Source organism: Myxine glutinosa, chromosome 2 (genome assembly GCF_964187855.1).
Source record: "Myxine glutinosa chromosome 2, kmMyxGlut1.1, whole genome shotgun sequence".
NCBI classification, from domain to species: Eukaryota; Metazoa; Chordata; class Myxini; order Myxiniformes; family Myxinidae; genus Myxine; species Myxine glutinosa.
The window spans coordinates 234559439-234580095 of record NC_136262.1 but is presented as its reverse complement, the minus strand read 5'-3'; the positions used below and the strand labels follow the sequence as shown (position 1 = coordinate 234580095).

Here is a 20657-nt window from a genome sequence, read left to right as displayed (position 1 = left end):
TTTCATTCGTTTGTTAATATGCCTCATCTATTGACAAATCTGCAATTATATATTTTTTTGAGGTTGAAATGACCGCGGGAGATCGCGTTATAGTGATGACGTCCTGGATGGACATCTTCTTCTTCAGTCCTCACAACTTTGAGTGAAATACGATCGAGTTAAAAATAGTCAGAATTTGAGCAAATCTGTTTCATTCGTTTGTTAATATGCCTCATCTATTGACAAATCTGCAATTATAATTTTTTTTGAGGTTCAAATGACCGCGGGAGATCGCGTTATAGTGATGACGTCCTGGAAAGACAATCGGTGTGTTTCTTCTTCTTTCAACAATAAAGACTTATAGCTTTGAGACCGTACATCCAATCATCTTGAAAGTTTGCACACTTCTTCCGCCTGATGAGAGCTACATTGCATTAAAAACTCAAGTCGATCCATGCAGTGGTTGAAGAGTTACAAGCTTTTTAAAATTTATCTTCCATTATTTATTGCGGCCAAACCATGTGACTTATCAAAACGTCTCAAGTAACGTTGAAACATACCCCCATGAGGAACATTTGTGTAAAGTTTCCACTCGATATCTCCACAAATTATGGAGGTGATTCCATTTCTAGTTTGAGCTTTAAAACATCATAACTCTGAAACCATGTGTCGGATGACGTCGTGCTCACTGACTTTTTTGTTCGTCATGGGTATGCGAATATGCATGCCACGTTTGGGCTCGATCCGTTCAGCCATTGCGGAGAAAAAGGGGTTTTTGTGTTTTTTCACAGAAAACAAGATGGCGGCCAAACCATGTGACGTATGACTTCGAAAATTTTTGCATTCTGAGTTTTTTTAAACTAAGCATCTGTGAAAAAAAATCCCATTTTCGGGGGAGAAAATTTTTTGTTTGACGAATTCTAACCTCTTAACGTTAGCATTTTTAATATACTCGATACACATGGCTTTTGTTCCCGTTGAAGAGTTCTTTAGAATGAGCCATTCCTCAAAATTTTTCCATTGAGGCGTTTCGGAGATACAGAGGGGAAAAGTTGAATTTGTTTTACAAGATGGCGCCCATACCACGTGACCTATGACGTCATAATTAGCATTAAAAAATTCTCAGAGCCGAGACGATCATTTGATGAAAATTTCCTGTCAATCCGACCAGCGGTTGCTGATAACATTAATTATGAAGTTTTCGGAGGTGCAAAATAGGGCGGAAGAATAATAATAAGAAAAACTCTAGCAGTAATAATAGGTTACTTTCCATTTCATGGAGAGTAAACCTAATTAACTTGCAATGTTTTGTGTTGAGAAAATATATAATTTTCGGAAATGTGTGAAATATTTTACATTTGATTTTGACAAAAAAAAATGGTGTGTTCTTTGTTTCTGTAGAACAATCCAGAAGTAATATGGGACAAATAAGGTCCAGTCGCAGTTTGACAGTGAGGAAGAAGCCTTTTTTGAAGAAACAATCACGAAATCAAGACTCACTTAACATACAAGTGCATGTCTGGGCCTCGCAACACCAAGATTTATATTGAATTAAACAAACACAAAAAGGTTCTTGAAAGGCGAATGCATTATTAGTGTAATGTGTGCAGAATGGATTTTGCTTCAACGAGTAACATGAAAATACACATGAGGATCCACAATGGAAAACGCCCACAAAAGTGCTCTGTCTGTGATAAAGGTTTCTTGACAAAAAGCAATTTGAATAAACATGTGAAGATCCATGCAGGAGAGCGGCCTTACAAATGCTCGATATGTGATGAAGGTTTCTCTCAAAAAGGCGATTTTAAATTACATATGAGGATCCATACAGAAGAGCGACCTCACAAATGCTCGATATGTGATAAAGGTTTCTCTCGAAAAGACCATTTGAAATTACATATGATGATCCATACTGGAGAGCGCCCTCACAAATGCTCGATATGTGATAAAGGTTTCTCTCAAAAAGGCGATTTGAAAATACATATGAGGATCCATACAGGAGAGCGACCTTACGAATGCTCGATATGTGATAAAGGTTTCTCTCAAAAAGGCGTTTTGAAATTACACATGATGATCCATACAGGAGAGCGACCCCACAAATGCTCGATATGTGATAAAGGTTTCTCTGAAAAAGACAAATTGAAATTACATATGAGGATCCATACAGGAGAGCGCCCTCACAAATGCTCGATTTGTGATAAAGGTTTCTTGTCAAAAAGCAATTTGAAATTCCACATGATGATCCATACAGGAGAGCGCCCTCACAAATGCTCGATATGTGATAAAGGTTTCTTTCAAAAAGGCGATTTCAACGTGCATATGAGGATCCATACAGGAGAGCGACCACACAAATGCTCGATATGTGATAAATGTTTCTCTCAAAAAAACGGTTTCAAAGTGCATATGAGGATCCATACAGGAGAGCGACCGCACAAATGCTCGATATGTGACAAAGGTTTCTCTCAAAAAGGCGATTTGAAATTACATTTGAGGATCCATACAGGAGAGCAACCACACAAATGCTCGATATGTGATAAAGGTTTCTCTCAAAAAGGCAATTTGAAATTACATATGAGGATCCATACAGGAGAGCGACCCCACAAATGCTCGATATGTGATAAAGGTTTCTCTCGTAGCTTCAATTTGAAATTACATTTGAGGAACCATACAGGAGAGCGCCCTCACAAATGCTCGATATGTGATAAAGGTTTCTCTCAAAAAGGCCATTTGAAATTACATATGATGATCCATACAGGAGAGCGACCGCATAAATGCTCGACATGTGATGAAGGTTTCTCTCGAAAAGGCCATTTGAAATTGCATATGAGGATCCATACAGGAGAGCTGAAATCTGAAACACCAGGATAGGAAAAATGAGGTTGAGAGGATTTCAAGATTGAAGAAACCTGAAATTGCACCAGTGATAGGTCGGAGCAACAGGGAATCCGGATGATCAAGAAAAGCAGAACTGAGAACTTAAAATGCATTCCGGGGAATATCACAGCAAACAAGCTACAGGTGGAGGCTGTCAGAGGTTCAGTGAGGATTCTAAAATGAGCCCTTGGAACAAAGCTACGAGGATGAAGTTTCACAAACTGGTTCATGAATAATAATCCTTTACTGAAAAAGAAGGTGGAGATTTTGAGTTCTGGGGGAACTTCCTCTCATCTCCTTAAACCCACCTGTGGAGATAACAACCAACGAGGGTGTCCTTACAAATGTTGTACTTGTGACAAGGATTTTATTTCTAAACGGAGCTTGAACTTCCATCGTGCAGCCCACGCTGGAGTGCTCGCATAAAAAGTGCTCTGACTGTGGGAAGAGTTTTGCTGTTAATTGTTTGTTAAATTCACATAACAGTACCCATACTGGGTTGTACGTGCCCCCTTCCCCCCTCCCCTTTCCCCCTTATAAGCGATCCTCAGCAGTCGACAAGGTATTCAGTGAACCAGTAAGGAGAAAGCTATTGTGAGAGCGTACAGCCCTTTGGGCATATATCTGGTCAGCACAAGTCCTCAGAGTACCATCTGTAACCCCGACAACCAGCCAACACCCCCGAACCAGCATTTGAGTTTTTTGATTGTGACCAGTGTTTAGGAATTTTCCTTTCTGTATGATTTAGTTGTTTTTCGTGTCCCTTTTTGTTTATTCTCAGATGGCATCTTTCCATGGCAGTTTGAACATCAATTTCTACTCATTATTTGCTGTTGTCTGTATTTCTTTGCCATGTGTGATATGGGGAGAACACCCTTGTTGTAAAATTGTTTATCCGAGGAAGACTCCTGCCCATGTTTTTCATGAAACTTGAATTTGTGAGGCCTTTTGAAATAAAGAGAGGTCCACAAAGCACAAATGCAGTCTGTGTTATTGTGAATATGGAATGGCACATTATGATGAACTAGCAGAGTACCCGCCCCACGGGCGACCCCACGGGTGATGTTGTTCCAAGCGTGCAACACATTTTTCTGCCATCGGATATTTTCTGCTGACAACTACATTGACTTGGATTTCTTGCTGATTTCCTTTGATAAAATTGAAATTACTGATTTCTGTTCAACTTAGGTGTCCTTTGTTTTTGAGGCATCTCAATTTTCCAGAAAAAAAAAATAAAACATCAAACGTCACCCGAGCTAACAATAACCACAACCAACCCACACCCACCTCTTTCCACTTCTCCGCCATCCTCTCACAATTCCCCTTCAACCATCACCCTGGCTAACAATACCCATGACCAACCTACACCCCTCACCCCACTCCACCATCTTTTGGCCAACGCTGATCTCAAAATTAGTTGGTGGTTGAATTCAGTTAGCGGATATGGAAATCCAATTCAAATTTCAAGTCAATCGGATTAAAATTGAGGATTTTAGAGATTGAAAAAAAGTGTATGTATGTGTTTGTGTATGTATGTGTTTGCATATGTATGTGTTTGTGTATGTATGTGTTTGTGTGTGTGTATGTGTTTGTGTATGTATGTGTTTGTGTATGTATGTGTTTGTGTATGTATGTGTTTGTGTATGGATATGTTTGTGTATGTTTGTGTATGTGTGTGTGTGTATGTGTACGTATGTGTTTGTGTATGTATGTGTTTGTGTATGTATGTGTTTGTGTATGTATGTGTATTGTTACGTGTTCCTCCCGGACCTCCTGGTCTCGGTATACCTCTGAACCCCGGGAGGAATCACGGCAGAAAAATATATATTACTCCGTGTCAAAATCAAGATCGAAACCACACCAATGGTTACCAACAAAAAGAATATATTAAAAATCACACTGGAATAATGATACAACCATGATAGCCAGCCATCATACAATCAATCTTCGGATGGTACCCTCTATTAAAGTAATCGAACTCACTGTTCCCAGTACATGGAAAGAACCTCTTCAATGTCTCTATAACCTTCAAGGCGAAGTTGGTTCGCTCCGGCGATCGTTAGAACAATGTCCGATCAAGAGCAACCGAGGCGTAGACGGTCGAAGCGACACAGAAGTGACGTGGTCCAACACCCAGCAAACTCACGGTAGAAAGGCAACTTCCAAAGACGCGATCCAGACGTGCACCTGCACCGTTCAATCAGTGAACCGCAGTGCAATCTTCAGACGCCGCTTTATTGCACAGCTGTCCCCGGCAAACCACCGGAGGATAAGCCCAGCTGACGCGACCAAAACCTTTTCCAAGGAAGGTAGCGCGCGGGGCGAAATGGCGGACGGCCCTCACTCGAGCCAGAGCTTCTAGGCAAGGATTCTCCGGAATCTCAATGCCGATACCCGTCTACGCAGGCTTCACCATACTCCGGTGATATCACCTATCGCTCGAACTTCCTTTCAAGGACCCAAAGTCCACTCGCAACGTTTGCTCAACCATGCTCTGTTCAGAGCTTCAAGGCAAGCCTTTCACTGTCCTTATGTCTTCTTCTTCTTCCACCCTTTTTCTTCCAGGTCACGATCCGATTTCCTGTCTCATTTTTACCATGAGCGCTTTTAACCTTTTAACCACAATAACCATTTCCCTTAAACAACAATACCCATAATACTTAGAACCCACAATAACAATAATAACAAAAATAATAATAATAATAAGTGCCGAATCCGTAACACTTTCCCCCTCAAGAAAGAAAGTTTGAACACAGCGAAAACTTTCTTTGCCGGGAAACTCTTTAAACAAACAAAAGTAAACTCACAACCCCAAATCACCAATTCCCATGAGCAGCAAATAATATCTCCCAAAAATAAAGCAACAAACTTCAACCAACCCACAGAGATTTCCAACATTAACTGACTCTGGACAAAGCGTCAGCCACGACATTATCCCTGCCCTTTACATGTTCAATTTCCCCGTTGGACTCCTGCAAAGCCAAACTCCATCTCATCACCCTCTGACTTTACTTTTCGTTTCTTTTGAATGAAGGTTAAGGGGTAGTACTCAAAAACCCAAAGTCAAGCAAATCTACAGCACTTTTCCCCGGGAAGCTGAGCTGAAAGCCAGGTTCCATGGTGGTTGGGTGGTGAAGCCCGGAAGTATTCACGACATGGACGCCTTTAGGAACGTGGAGTTCACGGTTCGTCCGTGCAGGAAAGTTCACTACATGGACGCCTTTAGGAACATGGAGTTCACGGTTATTCCGTGCAGGAAAGTTCACTACATGGACGCCTTTAGGAATGTGGAGTTCACGGTTAATCCGTGTCGGGAAGTTCACAACATGGACGCCTTTAGGAACGTGGCGTTCATGGTTAATCCGTGTCGGAATATTGGCTCGGCTGCTCCGCAGCATTCAGTGCTTCAACTCTTTCTAACTTTCCTAACAATCACGGTTGGACCAGTTGTCACTGTAGTCACATGAATAGCGGTCTCCTTCTCGGCCACTGCTCGGATAATCCTTCCTTCAGGGGCTGCCGTAACTCTGGGAGCCTCCATAATAATATTGATTGTGGCCATCACCAAAACTACGACTCCGTGGTCCTCGTCTGTAGATCCCACGGCACCTATGAAATGCCTTCCCTACTGTTATGGTCCGACCCTCCAACTCCTTGCTATTCAGATCCTTTTCTGCCTCTCTGGCGTCCTTTGAGTTTTCAAACGTGACAAAGCCAAACCCTCTTGACCTTTGTGTCTCCCTGTCTTTTATCAGCAGCACTTCCAAAAGCGGTCCATATTTGCTGAAGGCAGACTCCAGAACCTCTTCCTTTGTTTTGAAGTTCAGTCCACCTTCAAATAACTTGCTAAATTTGTCGCCATCCCTAACTGGTGTGGTGTTATTTTCCCTCCTGGGCTTTTTAACAACCATCTGGTTACCATAAACTTGACCACCGGCCAAATCATTCCCGATAACAACAGATACTCCCTCTACAGGAAGCGTGGCTTGTAAACCGACGGTGACCGGTCCTGACACCAAATCGGACTCCAAATGGATGACATGAAGTTTAGCACTAACACAGCCACCAATCCCCTGTAAACGAACACTATCACCAGTTGCCGTCTCCTCTGACAATGGCAAGATGCCTTCAAGCATTAAAGATTGATGTGCTCCTGTGTCCCTCAATACCCTCACAGGTCTCCGGTTAGTCGAGGCTCCATCCAGTGACACAAACCCCTCTGAAATAAATGGTTGGTAACCCTTTTGAGGGCGATTTCTCACAATGGCCATTGCATTTGGAGTTGTACTAGTCGAACTCCGTTCCTGATTTTCCCTTTTCATGGTGTAACACTGGGACATCAAGTGTCCAGGTTTATGGCAAAAAGCACAAGTAGGCCCGGAGGAGAACCTCGTGGTCTGCCTCGAGCCCTCCGGAGGATACGTCTGCCTTGGAACTGTTGTCTTCTGATTTCTAGAAGTCGTGGTATCAGAGTGGTCCTCATAGTCATCTCGAGGCCGCCCCTATGAATTTTCGTTCTCCGCCCCTGAGGTTTCATAGCTCCCTGACTAGGTCTAGGCGAGAAGTTAGGCTTGTGGCACCCCATCCTGTGGGTTAAGGCATAGTCATCTGCCATGGTTGCTGCCTCATACAACTTGGGTACTTTCCTTTCCTCTAGATGTACTTTAATGTCCTCGTGGACACACTGCTGGAATTCCTCCACCAGGATCAATTGTCGCAATAGTTCGAAGTCTTTCCCAACCCCTTTGGAATCACACCACCTATCAAACGTGGTTTCTTGCATTCTGGCAAACTCCACATGGGTCTCACTCTCCCTCTTCCTGGCGTTCCGGAATTTTTGCCGGTAAGCTTCAGGGACCAATTCATAGGCTTTGAGAATGTTTTTCTTCAATACCTCATAATATGCACATTGGTCAATCGGTAAAGCCGAATAAATATCTTGAGCTTTACCCACCAGAACACTTTGCACTAATATGGTCCAGGACTCCTCAGGCCAGTTTAGCAGTTGAGCCACCTTCTCAAAGTGTGAAAAAAAATTGGCTACCTCCTTTTCATTGAAGGGTGGAACCAGCCTTCCATGTCTGCCAACATCCCAGGTGTTCTGACTAGGTGTCGAACCAGTCGGCATGGATGGTACCTCTCCCCGTTCTTTCATTAAATCCAGCTCCTTGAGTTTAAGTTCCTGCTGAAGCGCCATTTCACGGTCCTTTAACTCCCTGTCGGCTTTTCTCTCCTCTGCTTCGAGTTCCCTTGCAGCTCTCCTTTCCTCTGCTTTTTTCTCTTCTAACCTTTCCTGGAGTGCTCTTTCAACTCTCCTTTCCACTGCTCTTTCTTGTACTTTTTTCTCTTCTAACCTTTCCTGGAGTTCTCTTTCAACTCTCCTTTCCTCTGCTTGTTTCTCTTCTCTTCTCTCTTCTGCTTTCCTTTCCTCTGCTTTTAACCTTTCCTGGAGTTCTCTTTCCTGTGTTGCTCTTCTTTCCTCACTCTGCAATTGCATCTCCATTTTTTGGAGCTCACACATTTTCTTGTTCCTCGGGTAACCAATCCCAGGCTACCTCTTCCCATGTTCCTAATCCCACCATAGATTGTATCACCACTGTCTGCGTCTCTGCCTTCCTCATATTAGTTCGGACCTCCAAGCTAAAATGTTTGGCCAATTTCAAGAGGTCCGATTTTACTAACGCTCTGAACTGTGCTTCACTAGGGGTCACTGCAAACTTCTCTGCATCAAACTCCATGGTGACCATTGTTAACACCTGTTAACCTTCACACAAGAAATTTTAAAAACAAATTTTTTTTTGGGGGGGGGGGGGGGGGGAATTTGGGAATTCTGGGAATGTTAGGGAATTCTTTCCCGGACTAAATTTAGGGAATTTTAGATCCCGGACGCAGACCCAATTTCGAGCCCAAGAGTTTCAATTGGACGAGCCCCCAATTTCTGTTACGTGTTCCTCCCCGACCTCCTGGTCGTATACCTCCGAACGTATACCTCCGAGTGTAAGGACTCAACAAGGGGGCGTATACCTCCGAACCCCGGGAGGAATCACGGCAGAAAAATATATATTACTCCGTGTCAAAATCAAGATCGAAACCACACCAATGGTTACCAACAAAAAGAATATATTAAAAATCACACTGGAATAATGATACAACCATGATAGCCAGCCACCATACAATCAATCTTAGGATGGTACCCTCTGTTAAAGGAATCGAACTCACTGTTCCCAGTACATGGAAAGAACCTCTTCAATGTCTCTATAACCTTCAAGGCGAAGTTGATTCGCTCCGGCGATCGTTGGAACAATGTCCGATCAAGAGCAACCGAGGCACAGACGGTCGAAGCGACACAGAAGTCACGTGGTCCAACACCCAGCAAACTCGCGGTAGAAAGGCAACTCCCAAAGACGCGATCCAGACGTGCACCTGCACCGTTCAATCAGCGGACCGCAGTGCAATCTTCAAACGCCGCTTTATTGCACAGCTGTCCCCGGCAAACCACCGGAGGATAAGCCCAGCCGACGCGACCAAAACCTTTTCCAAGGAAGGTAGCGCGTGGGGCGAAATGGTGGACGGCCCTCACTCGAGCCAGATCTTCTAGGCAAGGATTCTCCGGAATCTCAATGCCGATACCCGTCTACGCAGGCTTCACCATACTCCGGCGATATCACCTATCGCTCGAACTTCCTTTCAAGGACCCAAAGTCCACTCGCAACGTTCGCTCAACCACGCTCCGGACAGAGCTTCAAGGCAAGTCTTTCACTGTCCTTTCGTCTTCTTCCTCTTCCACCCTTTTTCTTCCGGGTCACGATCCGATTACCTGTCTCATTTTTACCATGAGCGCTTTTAACCTCTTAGCCACAATAACCATTTCCCTTAAACAACAATACCCATAATACTTAGAACCCACAATAATAATAATAACAATAATAATAATAACTAGCCGAAACCCGTGGAACATCCACGGAAGGGAGGATGTGGTGTATGGATAGAGTGTACCATTATGGATGGCATAGGGGATTTGCTTGTCCGAGTAAGAGTTAGGAAGAAAGATGAGAATGAAGAGTGCGTATATGAACAACGTATTTATTGCAATCTACTTAAATGACAACGCTACGATATACTTTTGAAAAATGAATGGATTCGTAATAGGAATCGGCATAGCACCACTCTGGCCATTTTTTATGAGACTACATGGTGTGGGTTGGATTTGTGTGAACAAAATCAAGAAAAAGGCGACACTTTGTAGAATCCAACTTACACTGTGTATAAAGTGTCACCTCCTGACTTTGTATTTTATATTGTTAGAGACAAAACAAACACAAAATAACATAGCCACATACCAAAAACGTGTATTTTCAATTTTCACTTGTGCAAAAATGCTACTCACAATTACATCGCCTGTGCGTCGGCCTGTGATTGAGCCAGAGAGTTGGCCTGTGAGTCAACTTCCTTTCCAATGTCTGCAAGAGTTGAAATACTGATTGTGCATGTGTAAAATTATATGAAAGAAGAACATGCATATCAATAGACGATGCCATTGAAAAGGAGCGCAGCTGTCAATAGAAAAGGATGTCTGACATCAATTTGACATTATTGCACAGGAAATGACAAACAAAGAAACAGTTCATTTCCATCGGGTAATATTACGATGAGAGATCAGCCGATACCTTTATTATGTCCATCAGCATCCATGGCACTTAGGAAAAAAAAAAACGTGGCATCAGCCAGCCGCAGCCAACTATCACGTACCGTCTCGAAGGCAATGCCATCCTTTTATCTCTTCGTATACACCTTACTGATTTCTACCTTATCGTGAACAGGGTAAAGCCTACTTTGATACTCATGAACGGTGGCAGATGCAGGAGCGAAACGTAGGCATAGGCCTCGGCCCTACCTATCCAATTGTTGTTTCCGTTGTGTAAGGGGGGGAAAAAACAAACATTTTGGCCTCAGACCTTTGAGAGTACGTCGTTCCGTGAACGTTTTGAACGGGCCTCGTATGCCATGCTTCGTCAACGTAAATGATTTGAAGGATTACCTTAAGCACCGTGAATAGAGCAGATACTGATAGGCTGCTGATCGGTTTCACTTCGTTGTTATCACAGTATATGGAAGAAATTATGGTAAACCCACCTGATGAGGTTAGCGTACACCGCCATCGATGACACCGGCACAAATGGCGGAATAGATGGATTCTTCTTCATCGCATTGCATCGCATTCTCTTCCTGTGAAACTGTTTCATAGAACTGTGTCGTTTATGTACATTTTTATTTTATTACATTCACGTAGTTTCACATTCTTGACTTCGTGGAGCTTCAATGTGGTTCAAAAAAATAAAATAAAGATGGATTCTTCTTCATCGCATCGCATTCTCTTCCTGTGAAACTGTTTCTCCATTTAACGTTTCCAAAATCAAAACTTCAAAAACTTCTTCACTTCGATTCGAAAAAACTTCAAACTTCAAAAAACGTTTCCAAAGCGTCACTCCATTTAACTTTATTAAAATGACGATAAAGACCATTTGGTTCACACCACCCATCACACCACTCGACTGTCCAATCAGCGGACGGCTCGCATCGCCTTCGCCCAGCAGACGCCAATACGATGGTGTCGTAAGATGGCGTCGTATCGGCCGTTAATCGGATACTTTTTGGTCCCAAAGTCGGCGAATTCAGATTTTTCGAGTATGGCTGTACGTGATAAACAAAGAGCGCGGTTCGTAGATGGAAAATGCATTAGTGCCGTGGGCATCGGGTCACTGGGTGCGCCGTAAAAGGGATAACAAAGTCGAGTCCTTACGGTATTATTATATAGATAAGTGCCGAATCCGTAACTATGTGTAAGTGTATGTGTTTGTGTATGTGTGTGTGTGTATGTATGTATAAGTGTATGTGTTTGTGGATGTGTGTGTTTGTGTAGGTACGTGTGTGTTTGTGTATGTACGTGTATGTGTGTAAACGCTGATGTTGAATTTCACGATTTAAATGCGTGAAGGTGATCACAAATCCTAACCCTTAATCATGCCCTTTAAACTTCACCGTTGCCTCATCGTTAATATCGTTGGTCGATGATAATTTCTGCAAAACTATATTATGCACATTGCACAACTATAATCAAATTGATCGATAAACGGTGGGGGTTTCGTGTGCAGCCTGTTGCTGCTGGTTGTATCATTTTCTGGACATGCGCTTGCACTCTGATGCAGTTGCCCCCATTACCAGTCACCTGGTACTCATTTTGCCGACCTCTGAAGGATGAACAGGCTGAGTCAACCCACCTGGGGTTAATTCAACGGTGCCACATGGGCTCAAATTGAAGACCCCAAAGATCTCAAGCCGACCATCTCAACCGTTAACCCAATGCCAGGTTTTTTTTATCAATAAATGCTATAAACACAAGAAATTCGAATACCAACAAAACAGTTTAGTAACGTATAAAGCTGTGATGTTACAGTAGCAATGTTACAACCTGTTTCTTTATTGTTGCACGGTGCAGATCGCGCGCACTGAGTGGGACATTCGTAACGGAACGCGTGGGCGTCATGACGTCAGAGAGAACGCCCACGCTCATCTCCAAGACTCTGCACTGTGTAAAGCCCTTTATACTGTATAAAGATCCGGCTACTAGAATGTTTTAAGTGATTCTTCACCATTGGGAGACAGGGCCAGAAACGATACACAGCAGGACATCTCAAAACGTTATGGACGCATTTGGACGAACCTTGGTGGACAGGTTGGGTGTGTGTGACAAGGAAGAATCAATTCAATTTTGGTGAAGATCCGGATCCTGATCCGGCTCGTAGAATTTTTAAAGTGATTCTTCATCATTGGGAGAGAGGTTGGGACCAAAAACGATAATGTCTCAAAAAGTTATGGACGGATGATTTTGATTAAATGTGATTCTGTATTGTGATTTTCTGGTCTACTCTCGGATACAAAACGTAAAGTGTTCACCTAGCGGAGGTATGCTCTCTGCTGAGTGCCGTTCTAGTTTTTTCTGTGCTGCACCTCATTTTAATTGTATAATAAATGTTTATGTGAGAAGCAATCGAGCTTCATTTTACAGGGAATGCCAGATTATTCCATCACAACCGAGCCCATAAACCGACTTTAGGGTTGAAAACAGCTATTTTCTTTGAGTCAGTACTTGAAAATAAGCCGAATGAGAAGTTCTGGTTATCGCCTGAGGGTGTGTTTGATCCGACACTAAATTGAAAGTTAAATAAGCTATTTCATTTATTATATCGTTTATTTCTTTTATTGTAAATACATTTTCTGTCCCTGTTGAGTCCAAATGCCATGAAAGACCCTGAACCCGTGTGTCATGTAGATCAACCCAAATTTCTCAACATGGTAAATGTTATGATGTTTATACAGTCGTTATAATTGCCCTCATTCTGTATACCGTTATGTTTAAGTAGGAAATGTATAGGAATTCATTTCCTTCTCTTCCTCCCATGAAGGGTGTGGGGGTGGGGGGGGTGAGGAGGGGGGGAGGAGGGAGGGATTTCTTTATAGAAGGGTCTTGGCTCATGGAGGAGCTGAACAACAATGGGCAGCATGTTCGCAAACTACCAAGGGGACAACTATTCGCGATGCTTCTTCGTGGTGGTTTTACCCTCCAACGCAAGACAGGGAAGAAGAGAGGAATCTTCCCCATTCTTCCCTGCTGCCCGGATTTGTCAGGTTAGAGTGCCGATCCCGGAGTATAATGGGGGTCAGAGGGCCCATGGGCCGGCCCTTTCCCTCCTTTTTGTATCCTTAGTCGAGGTTTGTATAAGAGCTAACACATAGAACATATAATAAAGGGTGCGGGAGACAAGCGGGGGTGACAGAGAAAAGCACAACAACAGCAGAGAACAGGTAAATCAGGAGATCTGTGGAAGGGAGAGGTCTGGGGAGGGATACACAGCATAAACAACATGGACACTACAGGTGTGTGTGTGTGTGTGTATGTTTGTGTGTGTGCGTATATGTATGTATGTGTGTGTGTGTCTGTGTGTATAAGATTATTTCCCGTAAGCTACAGAAAAACATTGATCCTCTAATTTCAAGATCAAGGTGTCTGGGAATTATTTTTTTCTATCAAAAAAGTTCATCAAACGCCCTCATGTGGTCTGTGTTCACCCCATGTGGCATTTTTTCATTTTCAAATATCTCGCCGTCGATTGCACTCTAAGGTATAATAATTTATTTAATTGCATTAGGGAGGTACTTAGCGCCACATCGCAGAAGACGCACCAGCCATGAGATGCAGGATTGTCCGAGAAAATCGCAAGATGGCAGCACCTCTGCACTCGCAAAGCTTAAGGCCGGAAAATGATCCACACAAACGATGTGGGCGCCAAGCAATGCTCCCTCGAATCTGGGAGGAACACAAGACACTTCAGACACAGTAGAATCATGCACTGTGGATTCTTCCTCTCTCTCCTAGCCAGCTACTCTTTCCTCTTCCCATTCCTCCGCTTCCCGACTACCTTACACCTGGGCATTATATTTCGTTTGATGAGGAAACAGTGGGTGAGAGTGGTATTAGTGAAACGTGCTGAGTTGCTGAATGTGGGGGAGGGCCAAGGAAGGATTGGTGGGGGAAGGAGGAAGGATGAACAGCGGAGAGAGGATGGGGTGTGTGAGCGGTTGTCTTCTTCCCACGAAAAGATTCTGTTTTTAGATCCTCCAACACTGTAAAAACTGAAGGAGTAAATTACTGTTGTGGTAATTTGTGGAGCGTTCACAGATGTCCACAGAGGGTAAATTATTCAGTTCACAAGACTTGTTTATGTAAGGACTCAATTTGATGATGGATTAGCGCAGGGATTATCATTTTACTAATTTGTGCATATATTTTTGAAGATGAGACATCTCGGGGTTAACATTGCTTGGTAAAGTTAGGGTTAGTTAGGGTAAATTTAGGGCCCCTCAATAAATGTATTAGAGTAAGCGTGAGGAGATGTAGTTGTGATATTCGATATGGGTTGGTATATGTATTAATAGATACAGTGCATTCAGAAAGTATTCAGACCCATTCACTTTTTTCACATTTTCTTATGTTGCAGCCTTATGCTGAAATTGTTTAAATTCATTTTTTCCCTCATCAATCTACACTCAATACTCCATAATGACAAAGAGAAAACAGGATTTTAGAAAGTTTTGCAAATTCATTAAAAAGAAAAAACTGAAATATCACATTGACATAAGTATTCAGACCGACAACTCAGTACTTAGTTGAAGCACCTTTGGCAGCGATTACATCCTCGAGTCTTCTTGGGTATGACGTGACAAGCTTTGCACACCTGGATTTGGGGATTTTCTGCCATTCTTCTCTGCAGATCCTCTCAAGCTCTGTCAGGTTGGATGGGGACCGTTGGTGGACAACCATTTTCAGGTCTCTCCAGAGATGTTCGATTGGGTTCAAGTCAGGGCTCTGGCTGGGCCACTCAAAGACCTTCACAGAGTTGTCACTAAGCCTCTCCTGCGTTGTCTTGGCTGTGTGCTTATGGTCATTGTCCTGTTGGAAGGTGAACCTTCGGCCCAGTCTGAGGTCCTGAGCGCTCTGTTTCAGATTTTCATTGAGTAGATCTCTGTACTTTGCTTCGTTCATTGCTCCCTCAACCCTGACCAGTCCCCCAGTACCTGCTGCTGAAAATCACCCCCACGGCATGATGCTGCCACCACCATGCTTCACCGTTGGGATGGCATTGGGCAGGTGATGAGCGGTGCCTGGTTTCCTCCAGACATGACGCTTAGAATTGAGGCCAAACAGTTAAATCTTGGTTTCATCAGACCACAGAATCTTGTTTCTCACAGTCTGAGAGTCCTTTAGGTGCTTTTTTGCAAACTCCAATCGGGCTTTCATGTGTCTTTCACTGAGGAGAGGCTTCTGTCTGGCCACTCTGCCATAAATCCCAGATCGGTGGAGTGTTGCAGTGATGGTTGTCCTTCTGGAAGTTTCTCCCATCAGGATAACTGGCGCTCAGCCAGAGCGACCATCGGGTTCTTGGTCACCTCTATTACCAAGGCACTTCTCCCCCGATTGCTCAGTTTGGCCGGGCGGCCAGCTCTAGGAAGAGTCCTGGGCCGGTATTCATAAAGCTACTTAAGTCAAAGTAGGTCCACTAAGCACCATCTTAACTTAAGCGGACAGAAAATCTTGTCCCTTCCATGATCCGCCATCTTGCTCACGTGATCTTGCTTTGGTCTGGCGCGACCGATAAATTATTTTCACCTGGTGATTAAAATCAATATATATATATTGTCGCGCGACTCCCGGTTAACACCAGAAGCCGCGGAAGACCGGAACGGCTTTAATTGAGGCGATAACCAAACATGGATTGTGCTATAATAAGTGCGGGAGGAAGAAGGAAAATGGAGACTGGGGCAAAAGTTTACCTTCAGCGCACCGACGTAGCTCCGGTCCTGCAAGGAAATTAATTCAAGCGGGCACAGGTTTAACAGGGGATGTAAAATAATACAAGGGTTTATTAAAGAAAAAGGCAAGGACAGGAAAAGCACGCGCCGGTAATGAATATCCTAATCGGGACGTCTCCACATGACAGATCTCAAACACAGACGAGGGAAAGGAATACCAAAAGAAATGTCTCGTCATGCAATTGTGAACGCGCAACTCGGTCTTATCTGTCCGTCGTCTTCAATCTCCGTTGCCCACACGTGGCTCCTTTCGTCAAGTGGCACGCCTCGCTCCAAGCTCCAAAGCACCGAGCACCAAGCACCAAAAACCGAGCACCACAAGGCCGACCCTCGCACATGGTCGACAAGCCAACTCAAACCGTGAACTGCGAGCCGAGCTGGTCAACTGCTCGCAACTGCCAGGGCTGGGATCTCTGTCCGAACCGCTTGCGAACTGCTCTGGCTGGGAAAACCTCCGCGCTCCTCAACTCGGGCAACTCTCTCACTCACTGCCAAGTCTCTCTCCGTCCTTCCAACTCGCTTATTTTTCCAGACCAACTCGACCAACTCTCGTGCTCTCCCTCTCGAACCAACTCAACTCTCTCGAACCAACTCCTCGAACCAACTCTCCCCAGCACTCACAATGGCGTTCGGCACTCGCTAATATCTCCTGGCCGGTGACGTCAGCCTTGGCGCACTGGCAACCAATCAGTCCCTTCCACCGAACCTCCCAGCTTCGCTCAGGCCCACGCCCACCGCGCCTCCCAACCTCGCTCCCTACGCCGTGGTCATAGCGCGTCCTGTTCGAGGTGGATAGGCCCGCCGGAGGTGGAGGTGGTGGCGGCCATTATCGGCGGTGTCCCGTCCTGGTTTGCTTTTGCCGGTTCTTTTCCAGAGTCTCGTCAGGGAAGGGAATTACTTATTTAGTGTTGCGCTAAGGATCTGTCGGAATGTCTATGTTGGTCTGCAGTGCCAACAGGGACAAGGTTTGGCTAACCAGGTGAGACACACAGGGGCGCTACTCGTTAATCCCTTACTCTACTTAACACACGAACCTCCTGGTATGTTCACAAGTATACTCCTTACCTGACAAAATGCCTACACATGAACTTATTACAAGGTCAGATTCCTTACCGCGACAGACGAAGCACGTTACCTATTCAGATCTATCTGCTCTACATATAACTACCCCACCAGACATAACAATATATAAATGAATTCATTTATTCATTTATTGTTCATTGTTCACTTTTTCATAAAAGCACCTTGCTCACGTGATCTTGCTTTGGTCTGGCGCAACCGATAAATTATTTTCACCTGTTGATTAAAATTATTTTCACCTGGTGATTAAAATCAATAAATTACAATACACTACTGTACAGAGCGGATTTTGAATTTGAAACCGCTCATCATTTATGCCAGCTACACCGACTTCTTTTTTCCACCAGCTACACTGGCTTCAGTTTTTCCGCCAGCTACACCGACTTCATTTAAGCCAGGTACACCCATTTCAGTACGTACCTGCCAGTCGGACCTACGTACCTGGTCCAGTCGACTGGAAGTCAAGACGATATAGCCTACAGTAGGTAAGTCCTGCATTCTATCCCAATTTATCCATTCAATAAAATTAATTTGAATTTTAATTCTAAGCCCAAGATCAAACAACCTAGCCGAGCTAGGCCTCGGCCTACAGATGTTTGTGAGGGCTGCGTACTCGATCGACTGACTATTGTCATCGAAGCTCTCAGTCTACGCAATGCGTATTCATATTCGAGAGCTTCGTAAGCGAACCTCTATGCCAATTGCATGTATATGTAAATCCATTCAAATTTTCATTTCAAATTTCACCAATTTCTTTTTCAAATTTCCCCAAAAAAAAAATTCAAATTTTTCCCCATTCCCTTGGGAACAAAATTTCATGTTGTCATTTGAAATGTCCCTTCCATGATCCGCCATCTTGGCCCTTCCATGATCCGCCATCTTGCTCACGTGATCTTGCTTTGGTCTGGCGCGACCGATAAATTATTTTCACCTGGTGATTAAAATCAAAAAATATACATATAAATGAATTCATTTATTCATTTATTATTTATCGTTCGCTTTTTACTCCCGCCAGGGAGTAATGCATTCGATCGTGTCTGTGTGTGTGTGTGTGTGTGTGTGTGTGTGTGTGTGTGTTCGTGTGTTTGTGTACAAGATATCTGGAAAAGTTTTGAACGGATTTGGATGAAAGTTGGTGGGATGATTGCACGTGGGATAAGGAAGAAATGTTTAGTTTTTGGTGAAGCTCGGGATATTATTCCGGATGCAGGAATTTTTTGAAGGATTGTTTGCCATTGGAAGATAGGGCTCATTTTTTTAAACATTATCTTCTATATATTCTATATTTAACATTGTGATATGAAAATAGTTTTCATATTTGTTGTAAATGTAGTTTAAACTCGTGGTTATGCGTTAGAGCGGTGTATTTTGTCAGCAGCGTCGTCTTCAAGGTTCTTTTTTTTTCTAATAAAGACATATTCTGTCATTTTAAAACCACCAAAGTGTGTATTCGGTTTCCCCGTTTCATAAAATGTGTCGTTTGACACGTATAATGCTTTAAAACGTTTTTTTTTTTTGTTTTTTTTTACCTCAGAAGAGATATCAACATTACCTCAGCGAATGTCAATCGCGGTGTCAGTATTTATTTATTTTTATTTTTTTGTATACAAGATCGAGGCTCGTGAAAGAGCGAACATTAATCACACAGAAAGACAAACCGACACATAAAACATATAACATCGGGAGCGGTAGACAAGATGGGGAGAGAGGGGGATGGACACAAACACAACATTTCAGAGCAGGGACCGAGAGACATGGAGACATTGAGAGATCTGTGGGAGGGAGAGGGCTTTGGGGGGGAGGCATGGGAAGGGGGGGGGTGGGAGTGGTATAAAACATATGGACACTGCCAGGACTTTCAGGAAAGAAGTTGGAATTTCAAACAAGGTGGATCTGGGGTGAATTAGTGGGGGTAGAAAAGATCAAGGTTTAGGATGGGGGAAGATAAGAGATGGTGGTGAACAGCTGTTTTAAAGACCTGGAGGGAGGAGTGGGATTGAAGGGAGTGAGGGAGTTTGTTCCAGAGGTGGGAGAAAAGTGGAATGAAAGAGTGAAGGTGAGCAGAGAGCCGAGATTTCGGCAGTTTAACCATCAGGTTGCTGGCAGATCTTGTGCGACCTGTAGGAATATTTGGGGGACAAAGCACAGAGAGAGCTGGGGGAGCAAGGCCGGAGAGGAGTCGGTAGAAGACAGAAAGACCACCTACCTGCCTGCGGTGAGTGAGTGAAAGGCCCTCAGAGTTAGCTTAATCGCGGGAGATTCCAATGATTCTGAAAGCTTTGGTTTCAACAGCGTGAAGCCGAGCTCGGTGTGAGGCAGGAGCACCGGCCCATAGTGGAGCGGCCCATTTTGGAGCCCATAGTATTCCATTGAGCTGCGGATGAAAGCCTTGTATGTGGTGAGGAGCTCAGGTGTGCCAAGGAAGGACTTCGCACGACGGAGGATGCCCAGTCGGCGACTGGCTTTGCAGGCCAGCTTGGAAATGTGGTTTTCCCAGGAAAGATCATGGCAGACAGTGAGACCCAAAAGCTTGAGCGACAGAACTTCTTGGAGAAGATTGTTGAGAAAGTAGATGGGAGGGTTGTCCGGAGAGACATCGTAAGAGTGTGAGATTTGTCAGGATTGAAAGACATGTTCCATTTGTTTGACCAGTCTGTTATTTTGTTGAATTTGATGAACTTATAAAGACTTAGGTGAGTTATAAGTGGGACAAGCATGCGCACGGAATCTTCCCAGAATGAGTGGTCGCATTAGCTTGTACGACTTAAAATGAGCGAGTTTTGTTTTCACGTTTGGGCCAGTTTTACATGTTGTATCCCGAAGGAATGAAACGCACGTTTTCCTGGCTTACAATTTTATTTGAAGTCACACATGCCTCAAAATACTCACATTGAATTGAACGCTGAATCCGAAAATGTAAGTGAAATTGCCTTGATTTTTTTTAAACATTATCTTCTATATATTCCAAATATATATTTGTGCAGTGTCTGTCTTGTGTTGTCTTGTCTTGTCTTGTCTTGTCACTGAACTACTCCCTCAAACTTTTGTGAAATCGTACTATTCCAACTTGACCCACGGCGGGAGTATGCGCCCTACTGAGTGGCGTTCTATTTCAAAAAAGCATCTTGCTCACGTGATCTTGCTTTGGTCTGGCGCGACCGATAAATTATTTTCACCTGGTGATTAAAATCAATAAATTACAATAGAATACAATACAGTACTGTACAGAACGGATTTTGAATTCGAACCCTCTCATCATTTACGCCAGCTACACCGACCGCTTTTTTACACCAGCT

The 20657-nt window shown here is 43.8% G+C and overlaps 1 protein-coding gene across 3 annotated transcripts in view; it reads left to right on the top strand.

Annotated features, from left to right (window-relative positions):
• The window catches only part of LOC144890724 (uncharacterized), a 90230-nt gene extending 86398 nt beyond the window's left edge, over nt 1-3832 (top strand). For all 3 annotated transcript variants that reach the window (XM_078772368.1, XM_078772370.1, XM_078772369.1), the window contains one exon: nt 1381-3832. In XM_078772368.1, coding sequence (XP_078628494.1) covers nt 1591-2847 — 1257 coding nt within the window. In that variant the 5' untranslated portion in view covers nt 1381-1590 and the 3' untranslated portion in view covers nt 2848-3832. The remainder of the gene's footprint in view (nt 1-1380) is intronic.
• The last annotated feature ends 16825 nt before the right edge of the window (nt 3833-20657 follow it).